This window comes from Sprattus sprattus, assembly GCF_963457725.1.
Source record: "Sprattus sprattus genome assembly, chromosome: 15".
Taxonomy (NCBI): domain Eukaryota; kingdom Metazoa; phylum Chordata; class Actinopteri; order Clupeiformes; family Clupeidae; genus Sprattus; species Sprattus sprattus.
This window is the reverse complement of record NC_137913.1, coordinates 19,251,059-19,276,986: the sequence shown is the minus strand read 5'-3', so window position 1 is coordinate 19,276,986 and position 25,928 is coordinate 19,251,059. Positions and strand designations below refer to the sequence as shown.

General features: G+C 43.9%; 2 protein-coding genes across 3 annotated transcripts; both read left to right on the top strand.

Annotated features, from left to right (window-relative positions):
• Positions 1-2,191: 2,191 nt before the first annotated feature.
• On the top strand, positions 2,192-4,487 carry znf703 (zinc finger protein 703; the record flags this gene model as incomplete). Its single annotated transcript, XM_080852824.1, has 2 exons — positions 2,192-2,446; positions 3,039-4,487. The coding sequence occupies 2 exons, from the start codon at positions 2,192-2,194 to the stop codon at positions 4,485-4,487; spliced, it is 1,704 nt and encodes a 567-aa protein (XP_080708950.1).
• A 9,361-nt stretch (positions 4,488-13,848) lies between these two features.
• Positions 13,849-25,549, top strand: erlin2 (ER lipid raft associated 2). 2 transcript variants are annotated; one of them, XM_080853101.1, is made up of 12 exons: positions 13,849-13,909; positions 15,015-15,119; positions 15,321-15,402; positions 15,502-15,548; positions 15,663-15,724; positions 15,918-16,043; positions 16,321-16,394; positions 21,344-21,402; positions 22,580-22,671; positions 23,011-23,100; positions 23,369-23,448; positions 23,600-25,549. In XM_080853101.1, the coding sequence occupies exons 2-12, from the start codon at positions 15,016-15,018 to the stop codon at positions 23,774-23,776; spliced, it is 993 nt and encodes a 330-aa protein (XP_080709227.1). In that variant the 5' UTR covers positions 13,849-13,909; position 15,015; the 3' UTR covers positions 23,777-25,549. The 2 variants fall into 2 exon arrangements, with proteins under 2 accessions (XP_080709227.1, XP_080709226.1); XM_080853100.1 differs by having other exon boundaries at positions 15,918-16,055.
• Positions 25,550-25,928: the final 379 nt, after the last annotated feature.

The following is a 25,928-nucleotide window of genomic DNA, read 5'->3' as shown; positions in this document are numbered from 1 at the left end:
CTTCATCAAATGGTGTAATTGTTTTTTCCACAGCAGGCATTCACAGGCCGTTTTAGAGGGGTCGGCACCTTTAAATGGTTTTCCACTGCAGGGACCGCTCCTGCAGGAACTCTTTCAGGGCTGTTTACAGGGGCAAATAAGTTCCTACCTCGGGGAAGATACTTCTGTGTGGCCTTAAAAACTGCTGGGTGGCGCTTGCAGTGACGGTTAGCGCTGATTGGTTAAACCCAACTTGAGTGGGAGACAACAACAATCCCCAGAAACCCAGAAAAAGATTTACCAGAGGTTGGGCAGTGAATACATCTAAATAAATTACAGCTTACATAGTCTTCTTGTTGAGGTTACAGTCACTGAATGAACACAAGCAAAATGTCAAATCAAATATAGGCTTTAATCAATCATAATGGTCCTGGTATATTCATTTATAAAGTAATTACAGCTGTCATGAAGCCATTCAATCGAGGGTTAGCAACTTTATAGCAAAATTCTACTGTCAGCTCGACCTTGAGGTAATCCTGCTGTTATCTAGAAAATATCTGGTTTAATTGTCTAATGTTGGTGCTGCCACTAGAGAAATATATTATCATTCGTGATTGAAGCACAAAATATTGCGCTACATCACTTGTAGGTCTATAGTTCCTGCACTGTAATGGAAACATCAAGGTTGGAAGGTCCGATCAGGGGGTTGTTCTGTAAACGTCCGTGCTACTTGGGAAGTGCCCTGATTTATTTGCAGTGGAAAAGTGCCTATAGGTGCCAGACCCAGTTTGAAAGGGGGCATTCAGTTGCCTGGGGAAAGACAGGCATGGGGGAAGACCGTTTGGTTAATTATTTAATGGCTAACAGTGACTTTGTGATTATTGACTAATCTGGTTTTCCTGTTGTTGTCCTCCTGAGACAATGCGTACTGGTAATGCATATCATGAATCATGATGTTGACAGCCACAAAATGACAACAGTTATTCTAGTCTAGTTTCCCCATTAGGCAGGTCAACAAACCATTATGTGGACCATTGTACACAGGGGCAATAGGTCTAAAATAATTCAAACCAGTCAAAATACTGTACTGTGCTGCTTTTTTGTAATATTTGAGCAGCATCAAAGATTTTCAAGACACAAGCTGTGCCAGTATGACCATAATAACCCTTGTCAGCTTTCATTTTAAGTAATTAAGCTAATTTATTGCGTAATTAAGTTAGCCGAATTACTCCAATGGCAAATCAGCTTGCAGTAATGTAATAAAGTCATTAACATTCCGTCACTGGAGGCAGAGACAAACATAGGCCGTCATTGTGCGGGCAATGTAATACATTATTCAGATTTTTTTGAGTGACATTCATAAATGAAATTAATTAAATGAATCAGCAGTTTTGACATTTCAACTGGCGTAATGTACTTCCTCTTGTCCAGACATGTCGAGCAGACTCCAAATGCTGATGCAGGTTTAGCCAGTTCTGGAAATTCTTCTCTAGCTATACTTCATAAAACACATACGTTGACTTACCAGCACTGGTCGACAGTTTTACAAGGCAGTGTCCCAGTTACTTATGATACAAATAATATAAATAACAGGTCATGCGGATTTGAGGAGGTGGAGAGTCTTCGAAGAAAGCTTGAACGAATTTAGAAACCACGCCCCCTCACAAACACCGCCCATCTGATTAGAAATGCGGATTGCCCTGATTGGTGCACAGCTTTTCGCTTTGAAGTTCTCCCTTCAGATCTTTGGTGTGTGTAGTAAGTAGCAGATCTTCGGTGTGTGTTGTGCGTCGCAGTGTGCACGGAGATGACAAGAGTTCAGTCTGATCCTACGATGACCTAAGGAATTGTGAATGCCTGTACGAGTCTTTATATTGGATATAATTGAAAATTAATTTTCTGCATTTTATTTTTCAATGGCTCATACTGATTTATAACGGATATTATTGCTTTATTCAACATCGCCAGTCACAGGGACAGCGGTCATCTCGGGTGAGCGAAAACGACAGACTCGGAGCGGAACGATATCCTCGTATTCTCATTTAAAACGGACTTTTTGTGTGGATGTTCGGCATCCCCATTTGGATATAAATTGAACACAGACTGGAATACGATGACTTTGACGACTTTACTGCCGGTTATTTATAAATGATATTTAAATTGCACCCCATCCACAACCACCGCCCTTGGTCCGAGCTCCGCCTGGATCCAGATGAACAGTTCTCCTCTCGGGTCTGAAGCCGGTTCACGCAGTCGGAGCCCAGAGAGCGCTGAGAATATCACTGACAGCGGTAGTTTCTCGTATAAATTTGGGACACAGAAGTCCGTGTGCACGGTACTGGCACCCTCGGATCCTTTACGCCAAGAAAAGAGACTACCCATCCGGATTCTTAAAATGTTGACTCATAGCCACATACTTCACCCGGAGTATTTACAACCCTTGAGTTCCGCACCAGTAAGCATTGAGGTAAGGCAATGTATTCCTTTACAGACTATTTTAGAATGCGTGTAAGTCTTTACGTTAGTTTTTTATTTGATATAATAATTCTAAAAAGGAAATAGTGTATTTGTACAGAGTGTGTTCCTTTTACCAATTTTCTAATTTATTTTATTTAGTTTTATCTCGCGCAGTTTATATGGTAAAAGCGCACAAACGTCTTGAGCCGTGTGAGGTTGCGGAACATATATTTCACTTAAATGCCAAATATACGTGCGCCGTGATCGTTACTATTAATCGCTTTTTTCTTTAACATGAGTTTTATGTATCAGATGATTCCCTTATATGCAGAAAACAAATGTTTCATGAGGCCATTTGAAAATGCTGTTCATGATTAGGTTTGTTGCGCAAATGAATAACAATAGCCTCGTATTCAGCTGTCAAGAGCCATTAGACGCTCCAAACTGGTCATCATAAGTACGTGACTCATGTAGTGTGTAACTCCAGGTCGTTTTCCCCGAATGTATTTTTGAGTCAACGCATCTGCCCGTTGTTACTCTTGTATGTACATGCAAAACATAAACATATATTAACGGTGCCCTGTTTTTTTCTGCTGTTTTAGCTGGATGCCAAAAAGAGCCCTCTAGCCCTCCTGGCCCAGACCTGTTCTCAGATTGGGAAGCCAGACCCACCTCCATCCTCTAAACACGCTTCCCTCAACTCCAGTGACAAGGACTCAAGCACACGGTCCTCTGGATCCTCTGTCAAGTCTGGAGAGCAACACGATGACAAGTCCAGCTTCAAGCCCTATTCCAAGGCTGGTGGAGAGAGCCGCAAAGATGGAGTCTTGAATGGTGGGGCAGACAAGGCTGGTTTTCGGGTTCCCGGTGGAAGCGCCATTGCAGTCACGTGCCCCTCCTTCCCACCCCACGCCACCTCTCCCAGAACCAGCTCCCCCCCTCAACACACACCACCCCAATCTCACCGGCAGTCCCAGCCCTCCCCCACCCAGAAAACAGCCCACGCTCAGTCCCAGCACACAGACTCCAAGTTGGGGAGCGCTGACCCGGGCTCTGGGGACAGTGGTCCAGTGAAAAAAGAGACTGAGCACTGCAAGCCAGGCCTGGACCATGCACAGATCGCCAACTCCAGCCATGCCAGGGCGAGTGCCAACTCCAGCAATGCCAGCTCCGCTAGCAGCCCGCAGCCCGACAACAAGGCTGACACTCAGCTCCCCGAGCGTGGACTAAGTGCCGGACATGTCGCCCCCGTGTCCCCATTCAAACCGGGTCACTCTGTCTTCCCCCTGCCACCCTCCTCTATGGGATACCATGGGTCTATCATTGGGGCATATGCTGGGTACCCCTCACAATTCGGGGCAGGAATGGGGGTTCAAGGGAAGCACCCCAGCTCCAGTCCCCTCACGGGAGCCTCGCCCCCTTCCTTCATGCAGGGTCTATGTAGGGACCCCTACTGCCTCACCTACCCCAACGCTCCCCACATGGGCAGCAACTGCAACACCTGTGTCCACGACCCCTCTACCCTCAAGTCCGGTTTCCCCCTGATGTACCCCTCCCACCACCTGCACTCGCTCCACCCCACGGCGCTAACATCCAGCACCACGCCCTCCCTCTCCCACCCGCTCTACACCTACGGCTTCATGCTCCCCAACGAGCCCCAGCAGCACGCCTGCAACTGGGTGTCCGTTGGGGGTCCGTGTGACAAGCGCTTCTCCACCTCTGAGGAGCTGCTGTCCCATCTGCGCACACACACAGCTCTGCCGGTTGTCGACGGCAAGCTCTTGTCAGGCTACCCGTCGTCTGTCTCCTCCGCCAACTCCTGTCACCTCCACCTGCCTCCCCCCACCAGCCCAGGCTCCCTCCACAGCTCCTTCTCCCTCCGCGGCTCACCTAGCCTGAGCCTGGCGCGCTATCACCCCTATGGCAAGGCCCATCTGCCAGGGGCCCCATCCTTGCCCATGCACTCACTTCCGGGCTCGTCACCCTATTACTCCCCATACACGCTTTACAGTCAGAGACTAGGCTCGGCCTCAGCCTTGGGCTACCAGTGACCAGCCAGCAGACTGCGAGTGGAGAACAGACTCCTTTGACTGCTGATGAAACTTGCCTGCCAGACAAGCTATGAATGTGCAGAGCTGGCTCAGGTCTACTCCACAATATGTCTGATCTCCAGCCAAGCAGTATGCAGGTTCGCAAAGCAGATTCATCTGAATGGAGTTCCAGTGGCCTGTTCCGTGATTCTGCAGTCCATCGCAATGTTTGGAGGGAGAGAGAGGGAGATCTATTAAATACAGGAAGAAAGAGATGAGTGCTGTCTGTCTGGATAGATCAAAGACTGACATCCGGAGAAGGCGGCACTATGGTCTCAATTTTATTTGAAGAGAGACTTTTTTTCCCCCTTTATTGTTGTCCTGGACTGAAAAAAACTGAGATTGTGTATTTATTTTCTGAGCGCTTGGCTTTCAACTTGGGAGAAGTTTACTATTTGAACACACCCATTATCATTCTTGCTATAATAATCATTTATGAATATTATTACAGTCATCATACACTCTTTGAAAAGGTTTCATGGTGAGGTGAATTTCAGAGACAATGACTTTTTTCACTTTGACTTCAGTATGTTTTTTTTCTGTCCAATTCTTTGCTTTTTAGTTCCTTTGATGAAATACCCTTGCGCATGTCGTCAATGACAACCAGAGTGTTCTTGAAAAATTGCCATTTATTTTGTACAGTTCAAAAGAATAAAAACAAAGATGTGATATATTTTCTATTGTAATGGAGTTTGCGAGTTGGATGGCTTACAAAATAGGAGACTGGAGACAGAGAAAATTAGAATATAAATGTAGTGATGGCAGAGCTATCCATTTACCTGAAAGTCTTATTTTGTGTAATAAATGACACTTGATTATATTTAAAGCTGTTGCTTCAATTTTCTCACTGAAATGGTTACCTTTCACATTCACCTTAATAATGTTTTTAATATTCATACAACATGAAAAACATTCCCACTTTTAAAGAAGTGTTGCTGGTTGTTTAAGTGGGCACTCTTACCCTCTCCCAAAAATGCAGACTAGACAGCATTTAGTCTCAACCAGTTTTATGCTGACAGAAGTGATGACTACACATGGGACCTCTCCGTTCTAAATTTAGGTGTTTAGGATAGAGATAATTACCCAGGGGAACACTATTCTCAGTCCCCTGTCTGATGGATTGTCCCACAATACAAAGGCCAAGATGACAATGGAAAGCTGTTAGTGAAGAAATATTAGTCCAATTTCACACGCTTGCCATTAAAAGCCATGGGCTTTGTGGCCAGTCACACACAGTTTGCCTGGTGGGTGTGGACACCGACTCACCAGTGAATTAAACCCACTGGCTGAATTATGCCCCAGCATTCTTCGTCTGGCCACAATATGTGTCCAGCTCCACAAAGGCCATAGGAGGAGCCACTGTCCCAGCATACAGTCCTCAAGTCTAGGCAGGGTGCTTTATGTCTCGTCGACCTGAATGTGTGGATTGTGTGGGCTCCAGTCGGCTCTCTGGGGTGGGCCATGATCCCATCCTCATACCCCTCCGCCACCGCCACCCCCTCCCAAAACCCCCCCCACCCCTCATGCCGTACGCACCACCCGCTCTCTGTGTTCATTAGCACCCTGCCCAGGACAAGAGCCAGCACAGGTGTCACTTGACAGGGTCATTAACAAAATAGATCACCCTCCAGAGCCACAGTTAGCCCTGGCCGGTCCAGCAAGGTCACGGCGTCCTGCAAGCAGCGCAGTGAGTTTAATCAGGGAGCGGCACACTTAGTTTTCATCCTCACGCCCAGGTGTCTGGAGCTATGGCCAGCAGATGAGTGGAGGCGGGCCAGGTTGCCAGAGAATGGTGGGCCCGGCAATGATGGATGACAAACAAACTGTAACGGGCAGATAGCGAGTTAGCTTCGGGGGGCCAGTTGGGTTCTGGTTTCATCTGGAAATGTGAAATTATGTTATTGCACGAGAAAAGATGGCAGCTGCCAAGGCTTGTGTTTGTTCAATTCCCCAAAGCCACAAGGCAGTGTGTGCTTTTTTTCTCCTGAATTACCACTGACTAATCCAGGCATTTTAAATTAGTGGTCATGGAAGACAGGAAATCAAGAAAGTAAACTATTTCTCTGTACTGGGAAAGTCAGAATTTGGGTAATACCATGAAAGTTATAATGTGGTTTATGTGGCCCCCACTAGGTCTGGAGTAGAACTGCAGGCAATAATTGAAGCAGTCTCATAGTTGTGTCTTCAGTCACGTAAATCATGGTTATTAATTGTATGTGTCCTGAAAAACAGGTGATATGTTATAATAACAGAGATCCTTGTAGCTTTTCCACAGTGCTGTCTCCGGGAGATTTTCTTCTAAAGGGTTCGACTTAGCACAGAGGGCGGGAAACATGGGGTGAAACCGAGGGGAGAACTTTCCATCTTATCCAAAGGGGAGGAATTAATCCCACTGTCACAGTCTCACACTCGTTCATCAAACCCCTCTCTTCTATTCTTTCCATCCCTCTGTCTCATCAATCTCTCTCCCTCCATTTATCTCTCTCCTCTCACAGTTCCAGCTGAGTCAACATTCAGATACTCCATTTCTGTCGCCCAAGCCACAAAGGGGGGTTGGCGGTGTGGAGGGGACCCGTTAATTTAGTCCCTAACCTAATGGTGTCTTCAGAGTGCGGCCACACCTGTGAGATTGATGTCCACTAGTGTTGCGTCCTGCTGAGTTTAAGAGCACTCCTCCTCCAACCCTTCCACCCCAGCAGAGTGAGTGAGTGAGTGAGTGAGTGAGCGAGTGGGCAGGCTGGCCGAGGTGAACTGAGGTTGTGGGCAGACAGCCGACAGCCCAAATGATTAATGAGGGCAGCGAGAGGAGCTGCTCTTCAATCAGATACCCAGTCCACAGTGTCCCACCAGGGTGACATGGTGTGTGTGTGTGTGTGTGTGTGTGTGTGTGTAAGTGAGTTTCTATCAGTGTGTGTGTGTGTCTGTGTGTGTCTGTGTTGAGAAAGAGAGAGAGACTGACAGTGAGACAAAGATGGACTCTTTCCATGCTTTTTTTTCAGTTGGGGTGACAGGGCTAGGAGCTCTAGGAATGCACACAAAGATGGACTCTTTTTATTTAATTTTCACACACATTTTTTGTTTGTCCCTCTCTCTGTTAGTCATCATCTGAGTTATGATGGTTCACTGTGATGATTCAGTGCAACTCATGGCTTTCTCTCTGCAATGACCACAGTATAAAGCAACCCAGATGCTATGTGAACACATCTTTCATCTTTGCCATACACACACACACTCACTAAACCACACACACAGAGGGAGAGAGAGAGTCTCTGCTTTATTTCTCAAACTTGTAGTCAAAATGTCCTCCAGCACTGCAGTTTTGACATGCACCATCTTACTCATTCCCACAACCCCCACTTACACTTTAACTGTGCGGGCGTCATTACTCATACAATAAAAAATCCATAAATAACTCTACAAACACACACACACACACACAGACAGAGACTAGAGCAACAGAACCACTCCTCATCCAACCTATCTATCTGCAGATCCAAAATGGTGTGTGTGTGTGCCGACAGACGTCCACCCAGAAACAAGAGAGTGAGGGAGAAGGACGCTGCAATTATGGTGCACCACTAATAATGCGCACTCCGCAGGCGCAGCTGGGTTCCATTAACGTACGCACTGGGAGAGCACGGCAGACAAGTCAAGAACACGGCGCGCACGGAAAAACGTGCCTTGGCAACGGGACGGGCGGAGTTCGGGGCGCTCACAAGTCATGCCCAGGGTGACAAGCCTCTACCTCACTCTTCTCTAAGAGGTCTGGTGGTTACACAGTGCTCATTCCATATTTCAATTCAGCGTGTGTGTGGGTGTGTGTGAGAGAGAGCGTGTGTGTTCGCATCTCATCATAGTGGCAACTGACAGAGCCAAAATATGTACCATACCATTTTCCCATCAATTCATCTACTCACTAGACCGCTGTTTCTTTTTAAATATCGCCATCCACATTCAGGTCGATTTAGCTCTGCTTCTTCGATATATGTTACAGAGCACTGTGCTCTTCATGAACATCTGGCACTAGGGTCTGAATCAAATGTTTTTCATTTTCGCAAAGTCATTACGGACCTACATTTAGATGTTATGCTCTAATCATTCACATACTTTCCGTGAGAGTACAGCACAAGGTCAGTGTTATTTTGGGTCGCGACTGCACATCGGAGCATAAATCAACAGGGAATATTTTATTATCAAATAAATTCCTTTCGGCAGAGAGCAGTCCATTAATCATTTCACATTACGAGAAAATTACATTTCTGGTTAGTCCATTCATCACGCAGATAGTAGAGAAGGAGCCCTGAACTTTCACCTGGGTACAGGGCTGAGTACGGCTTGTTCTTTAGTGCACACGCCCGAGGATTTTGTGGAGAGGAAGGTACGGGGGCCTCTCATTTCTCCTCTAATGAAATATATAGAGATAAAACTGGGCTTGTCAACACCCTGTCATTTTTCTCTCTGCCGTGACAGCGAGTAACATACAGCAGCTCCGGTGTGCGAGGGCCGATCGTGCACATGCAAGGGGCCAATTATGCAAGAGGCGCTGTCTGCCCGTTGAGTTGAAGTGTGAATGAGGCGGTGCCGCCGCACACATCTGAAGTCGTGTTATTAGAGTCAGAGTCTAGAAAGTAGCGTTGTCCCACTTATAAAGCTTTTAAACATTATAAACCTAGGATTTTTTTGTTGTTGTTTTGGTGAGTGGGTTTCTGGACTCCATAGTGACCACGCCCACAGTCTTCCTCCTGTCACCCCCACCCTCACGCCGTGGGGGCGTAAGTTAACCCAGCTGTCCGTAACGCCACTTTACGGCGGGTGGGGAAAAGAGGGGAGGAAAAAAAGAAGGGGAGGGGATTGGACACGAGAGAGTGAGAGAGAGAAGGAGTGTGTGTGTGTCACAGAGAGGAGGGGTCTGGCAGTGGAGGGAAACAGACCTGATTATCCAAATACAGTCATTAAAGGGGAAATGTGTTTTTCAAACTGTCAGGATGATTAATGGGCGCGGGCAAATCCTCACAAATGCTCTTGTTTAGTCTAACTGGCAGACACGATCCTGCCCATTGATTTATGGCAGGGCTGCACTGTGAGGCCTCCATGAGGTTAGCCGACGGAGAGCTGGGGATGTGTGCTGGAGGGGGGAACGGGTGCGTTTTTCGAGGGAGCGCTGGGATTTGTGGTCGAGCGATGTTATGGCACACAAGGTAAAATGCTGAGAGGAAAGTTGGAGGTGGAGGAGTTTGGAACGCAAAAGGAAACAACTCTAACTACTTTTTTTTCTTAAAAGGGTAAATAGCATAGCAGCCAGAGTTTCCCTCTAAAATACACGTTGACATTTTGAAGGAAAAGAAGGAGCCTTTCTGTAAAAAAAAATAAAAAGTTCAGTGCATGTCAAATAACTGTCTTTGTAGATGACGTTATTAGAATAGAGTCTATAAAAAAGCTAAACACTTGAGGCATTTCCTTTTGAATCTATCCTCAAGAAGCTCACTTGCATTCTTCAGGGGGAGGTGACAGGAGAAAGACAAGAGAGGATGCCTTGTGCGGGCCTGACCTCTGGAGTGATTGATACTCCCTTCCCCACTTGCTGAAACGCCTCATACCTACTTATTTATATTTCTGCTGACCTTCGCGCTGGCTACGTAGCAACGGCAGCTACAACAACACTGCAACGGATGACAGACACTCCTGGTGGATTAGAGGCCGCTCAGCGATGGATATGAGAAGAGCGATGATTTGTCGAACACCAATTCTGCCATGCTGACAGTAAAGGAAACCGACCCACTGAACACACTCACTCACACACACACACTTTTCTAATGCACGCTTGTTGCAGTGGAGGGACATATACACTCTTATTTTATTGATATAGAATGAGTAAATGAAGTTAGAGAAAACTCTCCCTTTGTCAAATTGCAGAAAGGAAAAGTCTTGGTTTTCAAGGATGATGGGGATTAGTTATCAGCCACAGCTGATAGACAGTAAGCTAAGGCATCAAACAGCCATCCGTTCCACTCACTCACGCTCAGTACTATTTCCTCAACAGCTGGATGATGGATTGATACCATTCTCCCACTGGAATGGAGTGACCACTCCTCCACTGGTACTTCTCCAAACACATGACAAACAGCAGCACACGAGCTTCACTGTTTCTTGTCAACGAGTGTGACAAGCAGACCTCTACTCTTAGCCTTTCCCTAAATGGAGAGAGAGACAACATCTTAGTACCTCACACAAAAAATCCACAAGTCCCCAAATACACATCCACGGACACCCACACACTTATTCTCCCTCTCCATTTCTCTGTGTGTGTAGGATGTCAAAAGGCCATCAAGCACCCATATGGAAGATGTTACATGAAGCTCTGTTGCTGCACGGGAGAAGATTGATGCAGCGAGGGGGAACAGGCCAGTGTTTGTGTAACTCCATTCAAGGACAGTCTCCATCTGTCTACACTATAACAGGGAGAGACAGGGAGGACTGGAATACTAACTACAGCGATAATGAAAGGCACTTTTACAAATGGGGAGAACACAAATGAGCACCCCTGTCCAAGACGCGTGCGTTATCTTGACATGTTCAGCTACTCCTCTAGAAGTTCTCATTTGGTGTTGTAATTGTCATAACATGGCTGTGATGAAGGGATGTGTCAGACAACGCAAGAGGGAGATAGAGAAAGGGGGAGAGAGAGAGAGGATTGCTGGGTGCATGGTGAGAGACATGGGAAAGAGAGAAAGGGGATTGAAAAAGAGGGTGGTGAAGAGAGGTGGAGAAAAGCACAGAAGGTGGGGTGCACAGGGTGGGGATGTCAGTGTGCCTTGTTGGGTTGAGGGCAGGCCAGCTGTGAGCAAAGGCACCCCATACCACACACACACACACACACACCTCCCCTTGCTGCTCTGTGTGTCAGGGGCCTGTGATTAATGACCCACAGGCCTCTCCCTGCTTCCTTCCTCACCAGCGATGTCACACACAAACACACACACACACACCGCGTCACGTGTCAACCTAATGGACACAGGCAGACTGACGTGGAACAGGAGCCAATCCCACACACACATCATACACACATAAACACAGGGACACACACACACACACACTTTCAGACTGACACACTGATACATGCGCAAGTGCTTCTGCAAAGGTGGACACAGTCTCTCAGCAACTTATAGTCACACTTGCTCCACACACTCAACCTCAGCCTAAAAAAATAAAGCTATCGAATGACACTGTTTATGAAGACATGCAGTGTTCAAATGGCATGTTATGTGCATTACAACATCAGTGAGTGAGCGAGAGAGCGCGCATGCGAGAGAGAGAGAGAGAGAGAGAGAGAGAGAGTGAGGGAGTGTGATTGGTGAGGCTCTCTCAGCACAGTGCTTGTGTGAGTGTGGGAGAGAGCAGTACTCTTGCATGTGCACTGGTTCCCAGCCTGTCAGACTGCTGTCAGCCAGTGATTTATGGTTGCGAGACTCCAAGCAGTCTTCGCTGCCAGTTCAGTATTGTTACAACTGACAACTAATGAGGCCAGACGGGCTTTCAAGCACAGCACTTAACAGAGGCTTCCATCTCCACGAGTCATGGGCTTTCTCTCTCTCCCTCCTATTTCTTCTCCTCCTCACCTCCAGCTCTCTTTTCTCTCTTCATTTGCTTTTTTCATTTGGGGTGGCGGAGAGGTGTAGGCACTCAGCCACCGGAGCACTAGGGAACTAGAAGTACTGACCAACCACAGACTCAAAGATGACTCTCTCTTGAGTCTCTTTCACATATGAAATCTGCAACAATGTCAGATAAAAATCAATCCATAATCAACGAATTGCCATATTCACTTAACCATCTACCACAGCAATGTTGTTCAGTGACCTGGGTAGTGATCATATTTCAGACAGGGGTTGTGTGTGTGTGTGTGTGTGTGTGTGTGTGTGTGTGTGCGCCAGGGGAGGGGGAGGAGTGTTGTGATCTGGACTGCCTCTCCCCACTTGTGCAAGACCTCTCCCTATAATCACGAACAGAGTCCCTGGCAGCAGCACCCGCTTACTACACCCCCTGCATCCCCCACCCCCGCCTGGCTCCTTGTCAGTCGTGATTAATGGCAGTCGGGCCCAGTGTGCCTTACATTGCCAGTTTCAGCGATGTTCCCCTGACACTTAATGAACTCTGACAAATTTCTTTTCCCTCATTGTGCTCCTCCATTTCCCTCTCCATTTAAAGCACTCCCTGAAACTTTGCAATGGCAGCACCTCAGTGACAAGTCCTTCAATTAGCCTTATGTTACCCTGTTATGTCTGTATGGTGATAATAGCCTACATATTGTGATTCTCAAAAGTATTAATAACTTCGAAAGATAGATAGATAGAAAGTCCCATATTCTGTATTATAATCTCATTATATTGTATGTATTATATTCCAATATTATTGTGTAAATTATATTCTATGTTCTCATGAAAATGCCTTGTTATTACTGAGGCCTTCGCATGGGTAATATATTTTCCTAGATGATAAGGTTGTCTTTTTCGCCATCTAGTGGTCATATTGTTAGCAACATCGGCCACTTAACTTGAGACATGCACCAACAACTTTTTGGCTTTTTAGCAGTTCAACCCGACGTTGGTTTGGGCAAGTAACTAATTGATAAACGATTCCGAGTTTCAAGATGTTGCAATTTTTACACAATCATGGAAATGTTATGATCTTTAACAGAATATTTATTTAATATGTTTGATAAATTGCGTTTCGTAGTATGAGTTGTGCACCCTCTCAGGAGTTGAGATATGATTCAAAAGTGAAACCCGTTGTTTAAGCTTTCATTGATGGTAGGAGACCATTGTTACCTCCAGCAAGGAGGTTATGCGATCGGGTCCGTTCATTTTTTTTTTTACCTCCAGCAAGGAGGTTATGCGATCGGGTCCGTTTTTTATTTGTCCGTCTGTCTGTTTGTCTGTCTGTGGACAAGATTTCTCAGAAACTACTGGGCGGATCTTTCTGAAATTTTCACAAGACGTGGATCTTGGTCCTGGGACATCCCCATTAAAATTTCAGGATGATCCGGATTTGTGTACCTCCTTGCTGGAGGTCAGAAATCTCGGATTGCTCTTGTTAATATTGCATTGGTCACAACCACTGTCTTACGTAGAAATTCCAATGACATGCTGTCCTCCTTGTTCACTCAACAAATGCACGATACATAATGTCATATATGGTTACATATCCTACTACTATATGGTTAGTAGTTCTTCCAAGACCTGGTGGACTGGTATAGCACAATTTTAATAGCAGCTGCTGTTGCCCGAAATATCAAGTGCGCAGTAGCTTCGTTTGGCAGATTACGGTCAACACGTGTCGAACAGCAGGTGCTCCACTTTTACCATCTGGAGGTACAGTTCAGACAGGTAAGGTAGCAAGATAACTAATCTGTAAAGCTAGATATCTTTTGTAGTCTATAGATTGCCCCCGGAAGTTCAGCTGAACGTCTATCGTGCCATTTTATATTTGATCGACAATCATGTGGCACGTTATCAGACAACGGCAGTTGCCTGACGTTTGTATTGTTTGGAGCTCCACAGCGTTAGCCAACAAGCTAGCTAGCTATCGCTCGGTAGCTTGCTTTCAGCGAAGGCAACTGAATGTATATTGTGAAGTTCAGTGCTGATAGCAAGCTAGCGATATTTAGCTTTAGTTGAAAACCACAACTATTCTATACTAACATTATTTCATTTAGCTGTATTTGGCCTGTCTTGCAAGGTTCACTGTCGAGTCTTACTTTTCGCCACTGTTATCAGTTACGGTCTCAATTTTACTTCATGTAGCAACGCTATTTTTAGCTCAGGGGTTAATTATCTATCTACCTAGCTGGCTAAACTTAGCGTCTTAGTACGATATGTTGAAGCTTACAGAAGCTCAGTGGACTGCAATACTATTCAATCAGTAGACCTTGTAGCAAAGTTGTCACTAGACAGTAACGTTAGCATACTTAGCGCACACGCTAGCGTTCTCCACTAGTGTAGTCGGCCAAGCATGTATTGGGTTCGAAGGCGAATAAACATGATTGAAATGTGTATGACTGCTAGTCAGTGGGTGGTGGCATCTACTTATAATCAACGTAAATTAACTGTTACAAAAGAGGTGACAGATTTTCTACCCTTCCTGAGTCAATCCGCTTAACCAGGGTGGAAGGTCATTTGATGTAGCCAGCAACGAAATGCGGGGAATTTTGGTTAACTTTAACGTTAGCTGGCTTGCTGTTTACCTACTTCTTCACATGTCGCACTCGGGATGCATTCTCGATGGCACTCAAAGCTGACCAAATTAAAAACTCTGGAAGGATGGTAGGACTTTTGTGAAATGTTTAACATTCTTATAGAAATGCATCAGATACATTTAAGTTAGCATTGCTAGTCATGATAGTCAATGTGACTAACGTGACTTAATGTAGCAACTGACGTCGGTCCATTGTTTTCAACATAATGTTATTCTTTTGCCCAATTTATCTTTCAGGATGTCAGCGGGTGCCGTCTTCTCCGTTATCCTAGCTATTGGATTAACAGCACTTTTTTCAGCTGTGCACAAAATAGATGAGGGACACACGGGCGTTTACTACAGGTAATTAGGCTGTTGCTATATTAATCTTGCACGCACCTTCCGATCTTTGCCCAAGGCATAGCCGTGTAAAGTGGTCCTAATAGTAAAGAAGACTTGTTGGCTTTTGGCAATCAATGTCAGCGTGACGTTTTAAAGCAAGTAACAACTCAGTCATAAAGTGTTTTTGGGCTTTAATAAAATATCTATATGTGTAATTACTAGGGGAGGTGCACTCCTAACCACAACGAGCAGCCCTGGTTTCCACCTTATGTTACCTTTCATCACATCCTTCAAGCCTGTACAGGTATGTGTGTGTGTGTGTGTGTGTGTGTGTGTGTGTGTGTAAGAGACAGAATATGCTGCAGGTTGTCTTAAGCTGCTTAAGCATGTTTCTACTTTGCAGACTACTCTACAGACAGATGAAGTGAAGAATGTACCGTGTGGCACAAGGTATGTGTGACACATGGCAATGTTATCCAAATAGTTTCATCAAATATATCACATTGCCATTGTAAGCATTTTGTATTACAACCTGCTCATATTGCAACATTTTTTGTCCAACAGCGGGGGTGTTATGATTTATTTTGATCGGATAGAAGTCGTGAACTATCTGTTGCAAACAGCTGGTAAAGTCAATATTCTTTTTTGGCTGCATTTTTCTCAGGCCTATGTAACTGATCACAGAAAATGTTCATGTGATAGCTTTTTTATAGCTTTTATAGTAGTGTTTGGGTATCTGTGGAATGATGATTGTAACAATGAAAAACTCCAGCCAGTGTTACTTCATGTTCTAAAGACATTTCTGCATATATTTTGCAGTGTATGATATTGTGAAAAATTTCACGGCTGACTACGACAAGGCCCTGATTTTCAACAAGGTCCACCATGAGCTGAACCAGTTCTGTAGTGTGCACAATCTGCAAGAGGTTTACATCGGACTGTTTGGTAAAGGAAAATGTGATGTATTTACTTTTATTGGCTGCATTGTATGTAATATGGAATTGTGATCATTGATGTTTTTTTTTGTAACTTGGTGTTTCATATATCTGTGTAAATGCTTATAACTGTACAATCCTGGGATTTTCTTTAAATAATCATGGAATAATTGAATACAAACTACTGAATAACTACTGTGAATCTACACAATACAGTTTGCATGCTGCTCTGCAGAAGTAGTGGTTGTAACCTGCATATGATTTATTTGATGTCATTTCTTTTCCAGACCAAATAGATGAGAACCTGAAGATGACTCTGCAGGAAGAACTGACAAACATGGCTCCTGGGATAATCATCCAGGTTAGTTGGTCCGGGTGTCTGTCAAAGTTAAAGGATCAGTCTGCAATTCTGGCTCAAGGTTGTTTGTATTTCAGCTCAGCAGTCGGTTAAATTACACCCCTTCCTCCCGTGTTCCTCAAGCGTTGATTGATTGGAATAGTGTATGGCTTGGTCCGAGCTGCTCCGTCCCATTTAAAACTAGGGCTCTGTATGAACACCAGAGATGTTGTTTAAGACTGGGAGATGTGGTCTGAGATGTTGTGCAAATTGTGTCTCAGACCTGCTTCAGTTTCAGCCAGTAGTGTTGTCCTAGAGTCAGATGAAGTTCTGCAGAACCTCTGTAGATGGCATTGCAAGCTTACTAAGAATAGTACTCTGCGAATTGAAATTCCAACCCTCCAGCTAGGCACATTTTATGGCTCTCTGTGCTTTGAAGCTGACTTTATTGCTCATTGTTAGAATTGTAATGCTGTTTGAGCATATGGTTATGAGGGAATGAAAGCGGAAAATATTTTCTTGGTTGGCCAGTAAAACTGTAGTGTGAAGTCAGAGAATACAACACAGTCATTATTTGGAGGCCTAACTTAGCATCTCTCTCTCTTTGTTCATGCAGTGTCAAACCTCATGAAACCGATCTTTATAATGCACAAGAAACAACAAACATATGTGTGATCCTTTCACATAGACCCTGAAAAGTCTGTAGGCCTATATGTTTCTGATATGACTGAGGTAGGGTCTAAAATAAAGGGGGTATTCCAAGTACAAGGTTTAGTGACAAACCTGGGTTAGTCAACTCAGATTGGATTCAATCTCCTATCAAAACCAAGCAATATGGCTCTATTTTTACGAGGTGTGTCAGCTGCCAGTGTGATGTGCTACACTGATTTATACTTTTCTATCAAAGGTTTTCACTGAGATTGTTACAGATTGACAAAATATGTTACGTTACACGTCACTCTTCTGGACTGTATTACAACCTTTGCTATACTGTTGGGTGATTCTTAATTATTGCATCTCTTTTGGAGTAGTGGAAGAGTAGGGACTCTTGTATTAGATAGACATTTTCAATTGAATCCCTGTTATGTGATATCCTGGAAAACTTGTATAAAATACTGTTAATGATGTAGGTGAAACCGGGGTTGTCACATTAGTTTAATTAAATCAGTCTCATAAAATGTAATAATCATTACATTTAGTATTTAATATTTTATAATTAAATTACTAAAATAATGGAAAGCTCTAGTTGTACCACTATGCTACAGTCTGAGTATGGGATCACAATACTATCGTACTACAATATCACTACAAAGTCTATAACACTTCTTGGAACAACCAGAGAAGTGAAGGCAATTGGAGTACTTGATTGGCGTAAAATGGCTTTCATTGGAATATTGGAACAACAACAGACATGACAATTGTTTAAGTCTTAATAAACAATTTATTAAAAGTAACGAACAGTAATTAATGGCTAATACTAATCACATAAACAACTGAGTATAACAATGAAACAAGGCACAAAGAGGAGTTGGGATTGCAGAGTAGGGGGCATGAGAGCCTGTGCCTGTCTGTGTGTGTGTGTGTGTGTGTGTGTGTGTGTGTGTGTGTGTGTGTGTGTGTGTGTGTGTGTGTGTGTGTGTGTGTGTGTGTGTGTGTGTGTGTGTGTGTGTGTGTGTGTGTGCGCGTGTGTGTGCGTGCGCAGGTATGAGAGAGAGGGGGAGTGAGAGAGGAGCTATGTGCAAGAAATAGTGCGCTTACGTCTGTGTGAGAGACGCCAACTAACTTGGGGGTGGTCAACGATTGCGAGTGCAGATCCAAGACCAGAGTTGCCTGTTTAAGGCGCCAATATAAATTGGAGGATGGGGACAACGTTAAATGAGTAGGCTACAGACAAAGGATTCTTATCTCAAGGGTAGAATCGGCCTTTAACTCAATACAATATATTTCAACAACACTGAACTCGCGATGTGAACGTGTATATGTTCAGATGGTGGTTGAGGGAGTTAGAGAGAGAGAGAGACAGTGTGGACACATGCGTCCAATTTCCGATTTCAGTCCGATTTAAATTGGATATTGGACACATGTGACTCCCCAGAACTAGATTCATTGTGTCCAACTTGAGTCCGACTGGACTCCGATGTAAACCCCCAGACACACGATTCGATTCCGCTGGTAATTGGACTGGGCGCGCATGTGTCTCTCGTATCTGATTCAAATTGGACAACAACAACTTTTGCACGTGCTTGAGATCGTGCCCACAGACATATACATGCATCATATATAATGTATATGATATGATAAACGCTGCTAGACGCTCAGTTCTTGTGCTCCCTCTCATTCACGTTGAAATACTGAAAGCGAAAGTGAAACTTAGAAACTGGAACGCAACTGTTTGGGACAGAACGCGCTAATTCAGTGAACAAATATTTTCTTATTACTTTTCCACCCGTTGTTAGTCATGTAATCCATTCATATCGATGTGAATCAATCAATACTAATACAACTTTAACTGTGGTGTGTTTTTGTTTCATTTCACAACGTATTTACTGTATAATCAACGGTTTTGTTTCATTTCACAACGTATTTACTGTATAATCAACGGTAGCAAATGTAAACATTCCGCATTTGATTTGAACTGATCTAGTTTTGTCACTTCCATGTGCTTTGAGATAGAGCAGTTAACCCCCCATGGAGACCCCATGGAGAGAATCGGATAGGATCGGAGTGCTGCCATCATGTGCCCGCACTGAGAGATGCACGTTTCTAACAAATTAGCGAAAGTAGAACGAAAGCAAGATATATCATGGTTACAGACTGTGCAATGTGAATTACAAAGTAAGCATCTAAATCATAAATGAAATAAAACGACAATACATTCACACATATATTAACACACATATAAGATTAATCTCTGCCCAGAAGTCAGCCTTACTTGAAGAACGCGCTTGCTTAGCGTGCAACGGTGTTTTGCGGAATTCCTCGTGAACAACGCGGGATGTAGGTTCTCAGAATGTCCGTGTATCCTTCTTTCTGCACCTCGTCAGGTGAACTCGCGGAGGCCTTGTTTGAGGTCCGATTGGTTTGAACCCACCGCCAGAGAGAACGATATGTGGGTAAATCGCTGTTTTTAAGGGCAAAATGCGTCACCCTTTTTATGACTTTGCTGTGACCAATGCTGGGTCACTGAAGTGTAGATAAGGATTGAAATGTGATAAGGGAATTGTGGGTAATGGAGTCGTGGGTAATGGAGTCTATGGTGGGACATTCACGTACAATGTAGAACTTGCATGTGAGTTTCCAGAAATAGAATGAATCTGGAAGCACTCAAAAACAGACAATAGTGCTAAGTGGGAGTGGGCCCAATCTGCACGGATTCCCAGAAAATACCGCTGGGCTGGAGCACACTGCCTCTCTTCACACAAAACTAAAATTATATAACTAGAGCCCCTCCCTGACATGCATGCTCACGCATTGTATTTTCAATGGCAGGAGAGGCAAAACAGAAAAGTCCCCCCCCCCTTTCAGATTGTATTCCTCTCAGCATGGGGGCTCAGCCCAGAGAGAGACTTCCTAGAAATAAGACCTCAATAGATTTCAGTGGGCTTGAACTGTTTTGACTGGTTGGTCAGCTCTCCATGCCTTTTCTTTTTATTTCTCCTTCGGCATGTCGTGAACCTAAATAGCTCAGTCAGCAATTGCACTCTAGGTTAACCGACTGACAAGTTCCAGTCAAGGCTGGGCGATGTATATCAGATGAATTCTATTGCCTTATGCCTGAATCACAGAATTGAGATTAGTGCTTCCTCTGCTGACACTCAACGGCAGCACTTCTGTTTTGAGTTACCTTAGAGTTACAACAGTTAAGTTGGCGGTAAAAACAAAGTTAAGTCAGTCACCGGTCCTGCATGACGTGTTCGAACGGTTGCCTGTTTTCAAGTTTGTCTCAAGTTAACGTTGCCGGTAGATTGATAGCATCCGAATTACTCTTGTCGTGGAGCAATGTTGGTGTATTTTATTGTAAGTGCTAAATAACGTGAAATCACCCTAGGACAAAGATTACACATCACAAACAGGCATAATCAATCTGCTTTTACTATGCCTAATGTCCATCTCGACTGCTGTAAAACTGTACTGTAGAACTGTATTCTTGTTGCACTCCCGTCATTTCACTGTTTTGTTGCATTTCGTCCTGACGTCTAGTTCACGAGACTACAAGTGTGAATTTATCATATTCAATTTCTTGTCCATATCACCCAGCCCTAGTTCCAGTCCTTCAGTACAGTACTAACGTGGATGTCTATAATCCTCTCTGTCATGGAACTACAGAGACCACATTAGAGCACACCAGCAGGGAGGTCACACACAGACCAGACATGATGGCCGATATCATCAAGTGGCTCCTGAGTGGCCAGCTAACCCTGAACCCTTCTCATCAGCATCTCTGTAGTGAGCCAGAGTAGAGCTGGACTGAGGGCAAAGTCAGCTTTCACTACATAGATGAAACCCAGAAGGAAAAACTAGATTCACATCCCCCGAAATTAAAGCCGCTCAGCAAACATAGCAAGTTCCACAGAACACTATGTTCAACCTGGAACGTTTGGGTATTTTTCACCAATCCTGCTTCCACTCCATCTACCCCTGCTTGGTCCTCCTATCCTCTCCCAGAAGGGGCTTTATCTGGATGTGTTTGCCAACACATGTATAGTAGACCCTGAGGAGTGTTAACATATGAAGCATAAATAACTGAAAAGTAAACCGACTGTAACAAATTGTGGAAAGTCATCAGATGGATCAGTAGGTTTTCATGGTGTGTTCAGTATTTTGTAGAGGCACAGATTGATTGTTTTTTATATAGTTTGTGCATTTCATTGGTCCATCTATTAAACAGAATCAATATTTTCATGAAACAGCCTTTTTCTTTTGCTTCATATCATTCAACACTCTTCTCTTTTCAATCTTTTCTTGACCCATAGGCGGTTCGCGTCACCAAACCCAACATCCCTGAGTCAATACGCAGGAACTATGAACTCATGTGAGTATACAAACTTGGGGTGTAGACCTGATGTCCCATTGGAGTATGAATTGCATATTCTGAGGGAGATCTCATACAGTGGGGAAAATAAGTATTTGACCTCCTGCCGATTTCGCCACTTGCAAAGAAATGCGTGATCTTTAATTGTAATGGTAGGTCTATTTTTTACAGGGAAAGACGGAATATCAACAAAAACATCCATAAAAGTGCATTTTATTACACTTATGAATGGATTTGTATTTGATCGCGGGAAATATTGATTCCCTACCAAACAGCCAGAATTCTGGCTCCCACAGAGAAGTTATGTGCCCACGAGACACACAGATTAGTCCTCATTAGGCCAACAAGATATCTCAACTGGTGACCTGTATAAGAGAAACCTGTCCAAAGAATCATACATCACACCAAATGAATACTTATTTCCTGTGATCAAATGCAAATCAATTCATAACTGTTGCAGTTTTGTTGATATTCTGTCTCTCACTGTTAAAATAGACCTATGATTACAATTATAGATCACGCATTTCTTTGCAAGTGGGCAAACTTGCGAAATCTGCAGGGGGTCAAATACTTATTTTCCCCACTGTATCTCTCTCGTGCGCTTGAGTGAGTGAATGAGGTCTTCTCAGTATGAATGAGGTCTCTTCAGTATGCATGATTGTCTATCGTGAATGAGGCTAAAGAGCTGAATTAGTTCAGCATGTCTGAACTTTATGGGACAGAAGAATGCATTACAGTGGTGAATATTGGAAAAAACACAATCAATCTGGCTCCAGCATTCAAATGACCTCCAGTGTTACAAAGTAGTATGTAATAATAATAATAATAATAATAATAATGGATTTTATTTGTATAGCACACTTTAAAGATAGTGTCGCGGTAATGGCATGCCAACAGACTGCTGCCCACACCACAAGGATCAATCAAAGGCCAAAGATTTTAGAAAGATTTAACAAGGGCCAAGGAAGTACCCATAAAATGTTCACTTTCCTTAACTTTGCAAGAGAGGGCATTTGTCCAGCACTCTCTGAGTGCCCTTCTAGTTATAACATGTTATTTATTTCAATGGTGTAACTATCACATGTATTGTTTTACTTAAGCGTTGTTTGGACAAGACATAAGTATTTAATTGAATCTAGTGAATGTTTCTGAATTTGTATGTGTGTGTGTCACCCAGGGAGAGTGAGAAAACAAAGCTGCTCATAGCGGCAGAGACTCAGAAGGTTGTGGAGAAGGAGGCTGAAACTGAGCGACTCAAAGCAGTGATAGGTGAGTGCCAATAACATGTGTTCTCTATGTTTATGTTCTATGCTTATTTTGCTGGATGCAATTTTGTTTTATTTTACCATCATCAAGGGTGTTGTGTTCGATGACCAGGTTGATTGTTGTTGATATGATTCTATAGATGTGTTGTGTCCCTCCAGACACACTGTCTAGTAGTTTTCTGGGAAAGCATCCAAGGTAGTGCTTTCTGTTTAAATTAGGAAATAAAATGAACACAAAAGGAGTAAATGTGTTTGGTCTTTCTCTCAGTTTCTCACAGCCTCTCATCTGTACCTTTTGCCTTTTTGTTTTACCATTTTGAACCGCCTCACCTCTTGTCCACAGAGGCCGAGAAGCATGCCCAGGTGGGTGAGATCAAGTTTTCGCAGAAAGTGAAGGAGAAGGAAACTGAGAAGAGGATCTCTGAAATTGAAGGTGGGTGTGCATGCCAGCATAGATAACAATGTTTGATGCATGGTCATTCAGCATGTGAAACAGCTGTGGAAGGGCTTTGGTTGTCTTAGAGAGCACACTTGTGACACACTCCAGACTTCTCCCTTTTAAATAAATAAGATAAGACCCAAAACTCAATATGTTCTGTTTGATCTTTGAGCCCTGGAAACTGGCCTGCTGCTGTATTTCATGCTTGATTTCTCACTGTGTCTTTGACTGACTGTTCCTCACGACTCCCCTACCAACACAGATTCAGCTTACATGGCCAGACAGAAGGCAAAAGCTGACGCAGATTTCTACTCAGCCCAGAGAACGGCTGAGGCAAACAAGGTTTGACACCCCCCCTTCCCCCACAAACAGAGAGTGTGATCCATCACATGAACATGATTTCATACGTTTGCATCTTATTCCACTCCAATCTAAACTCCTTTCCCTTTCTTTCATCTTTTTCTCCTCTCTCACTCTCCACCGCTGAACACAGATGAAGCTGACACCGGAATACTTGCAGCTGATGAAGTTTAAGGCCATCGCTGCCAACAGCAAAATCTACTTTGGCAGTGAGATCCCCCACATGTTTGTGGACTCTGGCTCCACGGGAACACCAATGTCCTCCAAGGCCATGGACATGCTGTCGGAGGGCGTCCTGGACTTTGAGTGACTAACACGGGGCAAGACCAAGCACCACTCCTTGGGCCAAAAGCAGTGATGGAGTCCCGCTAGGACGACCCCCCCCCCCACCCTCCCTCCCCAGCTGGTGTAACCGGTAGTGAAACTCAATTGGTCACAGATTGGGGCAGGAGCAGATGCTGGCTTATCCCTTTGAGTAATGGAATGTAACTATTCTTAACATGGTGCACACAAACGCCTTTGTATTGTACATAACCCTTCCTTCTGCTGTCTAAGCCATTGCTTGCACTAAAGGCATTTATATGTAGGGCGATGTTATGCAATGTGTTTTTTATTATTGTGTAATAATCATATTCGGTAGCGGAGCAGTGTTTTCCCTTAGATTCCTTACTAGAACATCATCAGCACCCATGTTCATTCCTCCAGAGCAACTCTAAGGAAAGAGTGGCAAGATTGCTTTGTCATTTCTGTTGACCACATTCAGTTCACTCCACCTAATATGTGTATTGCCTGGCAAGTACCAAGACCTATGAGAAGTGCATATATCTCTGAAGGGAAAGCCCTGGTGATACAGTGTGAATGGAATGCACTGCAATGCTGCTCCTGCACCATTTTGCATATCAGCAAATTTATGACAAACCTGAAAGAAATTATGTCTCACTGACTGACAGAGAAGCCAGTCTGCAGTGTCGCCCTCAAATTGAGACTTTAAAAAGGGACGCATTCTGTGGAACCCGATATACTACCTTTGGCCGTGCTGTCGAGTCCTCTTCCTTTAGCCGTGTAAATGTCGAGTCCTCTTCCTTTGGCCGTGTAAATGTCGAGTCCTCTTCCAGCATCCACCCTCTTAAAAAGCAAACAAATAAAATAATTCCAAAGTAACTGATAAAATAATTTCCTCCAGGCTTGGCTGTGTATGCCACTGCCAGAGGGGGGTATTCACTGATTAACTAATACACTAATTATTCATGGGAAAGGCATCCACTTCCTGCAACAGTGTGGCAGGAGACCAAATGGGAATCAAGGCGATGGTGATTTTAAAGTACCGTTGTGACCCTTGGCTTTGTTTTGGTAACAAAGAGGCAGTGATGTCCCACGGCCCTTCCAGGCAGACGTGGTGTTGATCTCTTTTAATTAAGCTTCCAGTAACTTCTCTCCACATTTAGCCTCCAGTACCTTCTCTCACTGTTTGATGTGTTTGCTTTTATTTTTTGTAAGCGGTCAAAATGTTTTGCTGCTGTCGTGGCACTTTCTCTTTTTGTCACTGATTTACTGGCACTGAAGAACGACACTTCTGTCAAATTCATTTATTTGTTCTACGTTCTACTGTCATTCTTTTAACTTTGCAAATGTTAATACAATTGTTTTAATGACTGCACTTAAATATACCTGTGCACATTATTAGAGTTTTGATACACAGGCATGAATTAAGTTGTGAGGGGATTCTGACCAAAAAAGTGATTCTTTGTTAAATGACAATTTCACTAAAAAAAAAACCTTACCCCCTCCAAAATAAGTGCAGTTTAGCAGTGGTACATTGTTTAGTTTCCAGAAACAGGAACATGAATGCTGTGAGAAATGTTTCTTATGGTCAATTGCATCAGAAGCACCTGTTGATCACACTGGATGGATGTCTGCTGTTTTGATACTTGCAGTAGTTTGTCATGAACCACATGAACCACTGAGTGGCTTCCAGCTCAGGATGACTTGAATATGACTTGAAGGAAACTATTTTTGCACTCTTAAATGATATTGTTGGGGTGGGGAGGAGTGTGTTTTGTTGTTTATACAATAAAGATGTGTAATGGTGGAATTTTGTCCAAGTTGGATTTTTCTTTAGTTCAGAAAACGCATTACTAATGTCAATTAAAACTCCATTAAAGGAGTAATCGTATGCACATATTACCACAAGTTGATATGGTTCCTTGTGGACTTAATGGAATGGCTGTAACATACTTTGGTCAAAATACCACAAGGATAATTTTAAAACAGCACCCTTTTACCCTGCCTAAAACAGCCCTGCTCAGAGTGACCTTTATGAGCGCCTAATGCTAATGAGCCAGCTAACCCCTCATCCGCTACCATAGAAACTCGTATTTTAGGGAAAATATGGATGGGGACTGACAAAACGGTGTACCCACACTGCTTTAAACCAGAGTTAGTCTGTTTAAGGGTAGATGTGG

Coding starts and splice junctions, on each gene's coding strand:
- erlin2 (XM_080853100.1), top strand. CDS start 15,016: ATGTCAGCGGGTGCCGTCTTCTCCGTTATCCTAGCTATTGGATTAACA. Junction 22,672..23,010: donor GCGACTCAAAGCAGTGATAG/GTGAGTGCCAAT, acceptor TCTTGTCCACAG/AGGCCGAGAAGCATGCCCAG. Junction 23,101..23,368: donor GAGGATCTCTGAAATTGAAG/GTGGGTGTGCAT, acceptor CTACCAACACAG/ATTCAGCTTACATGGCCAGA.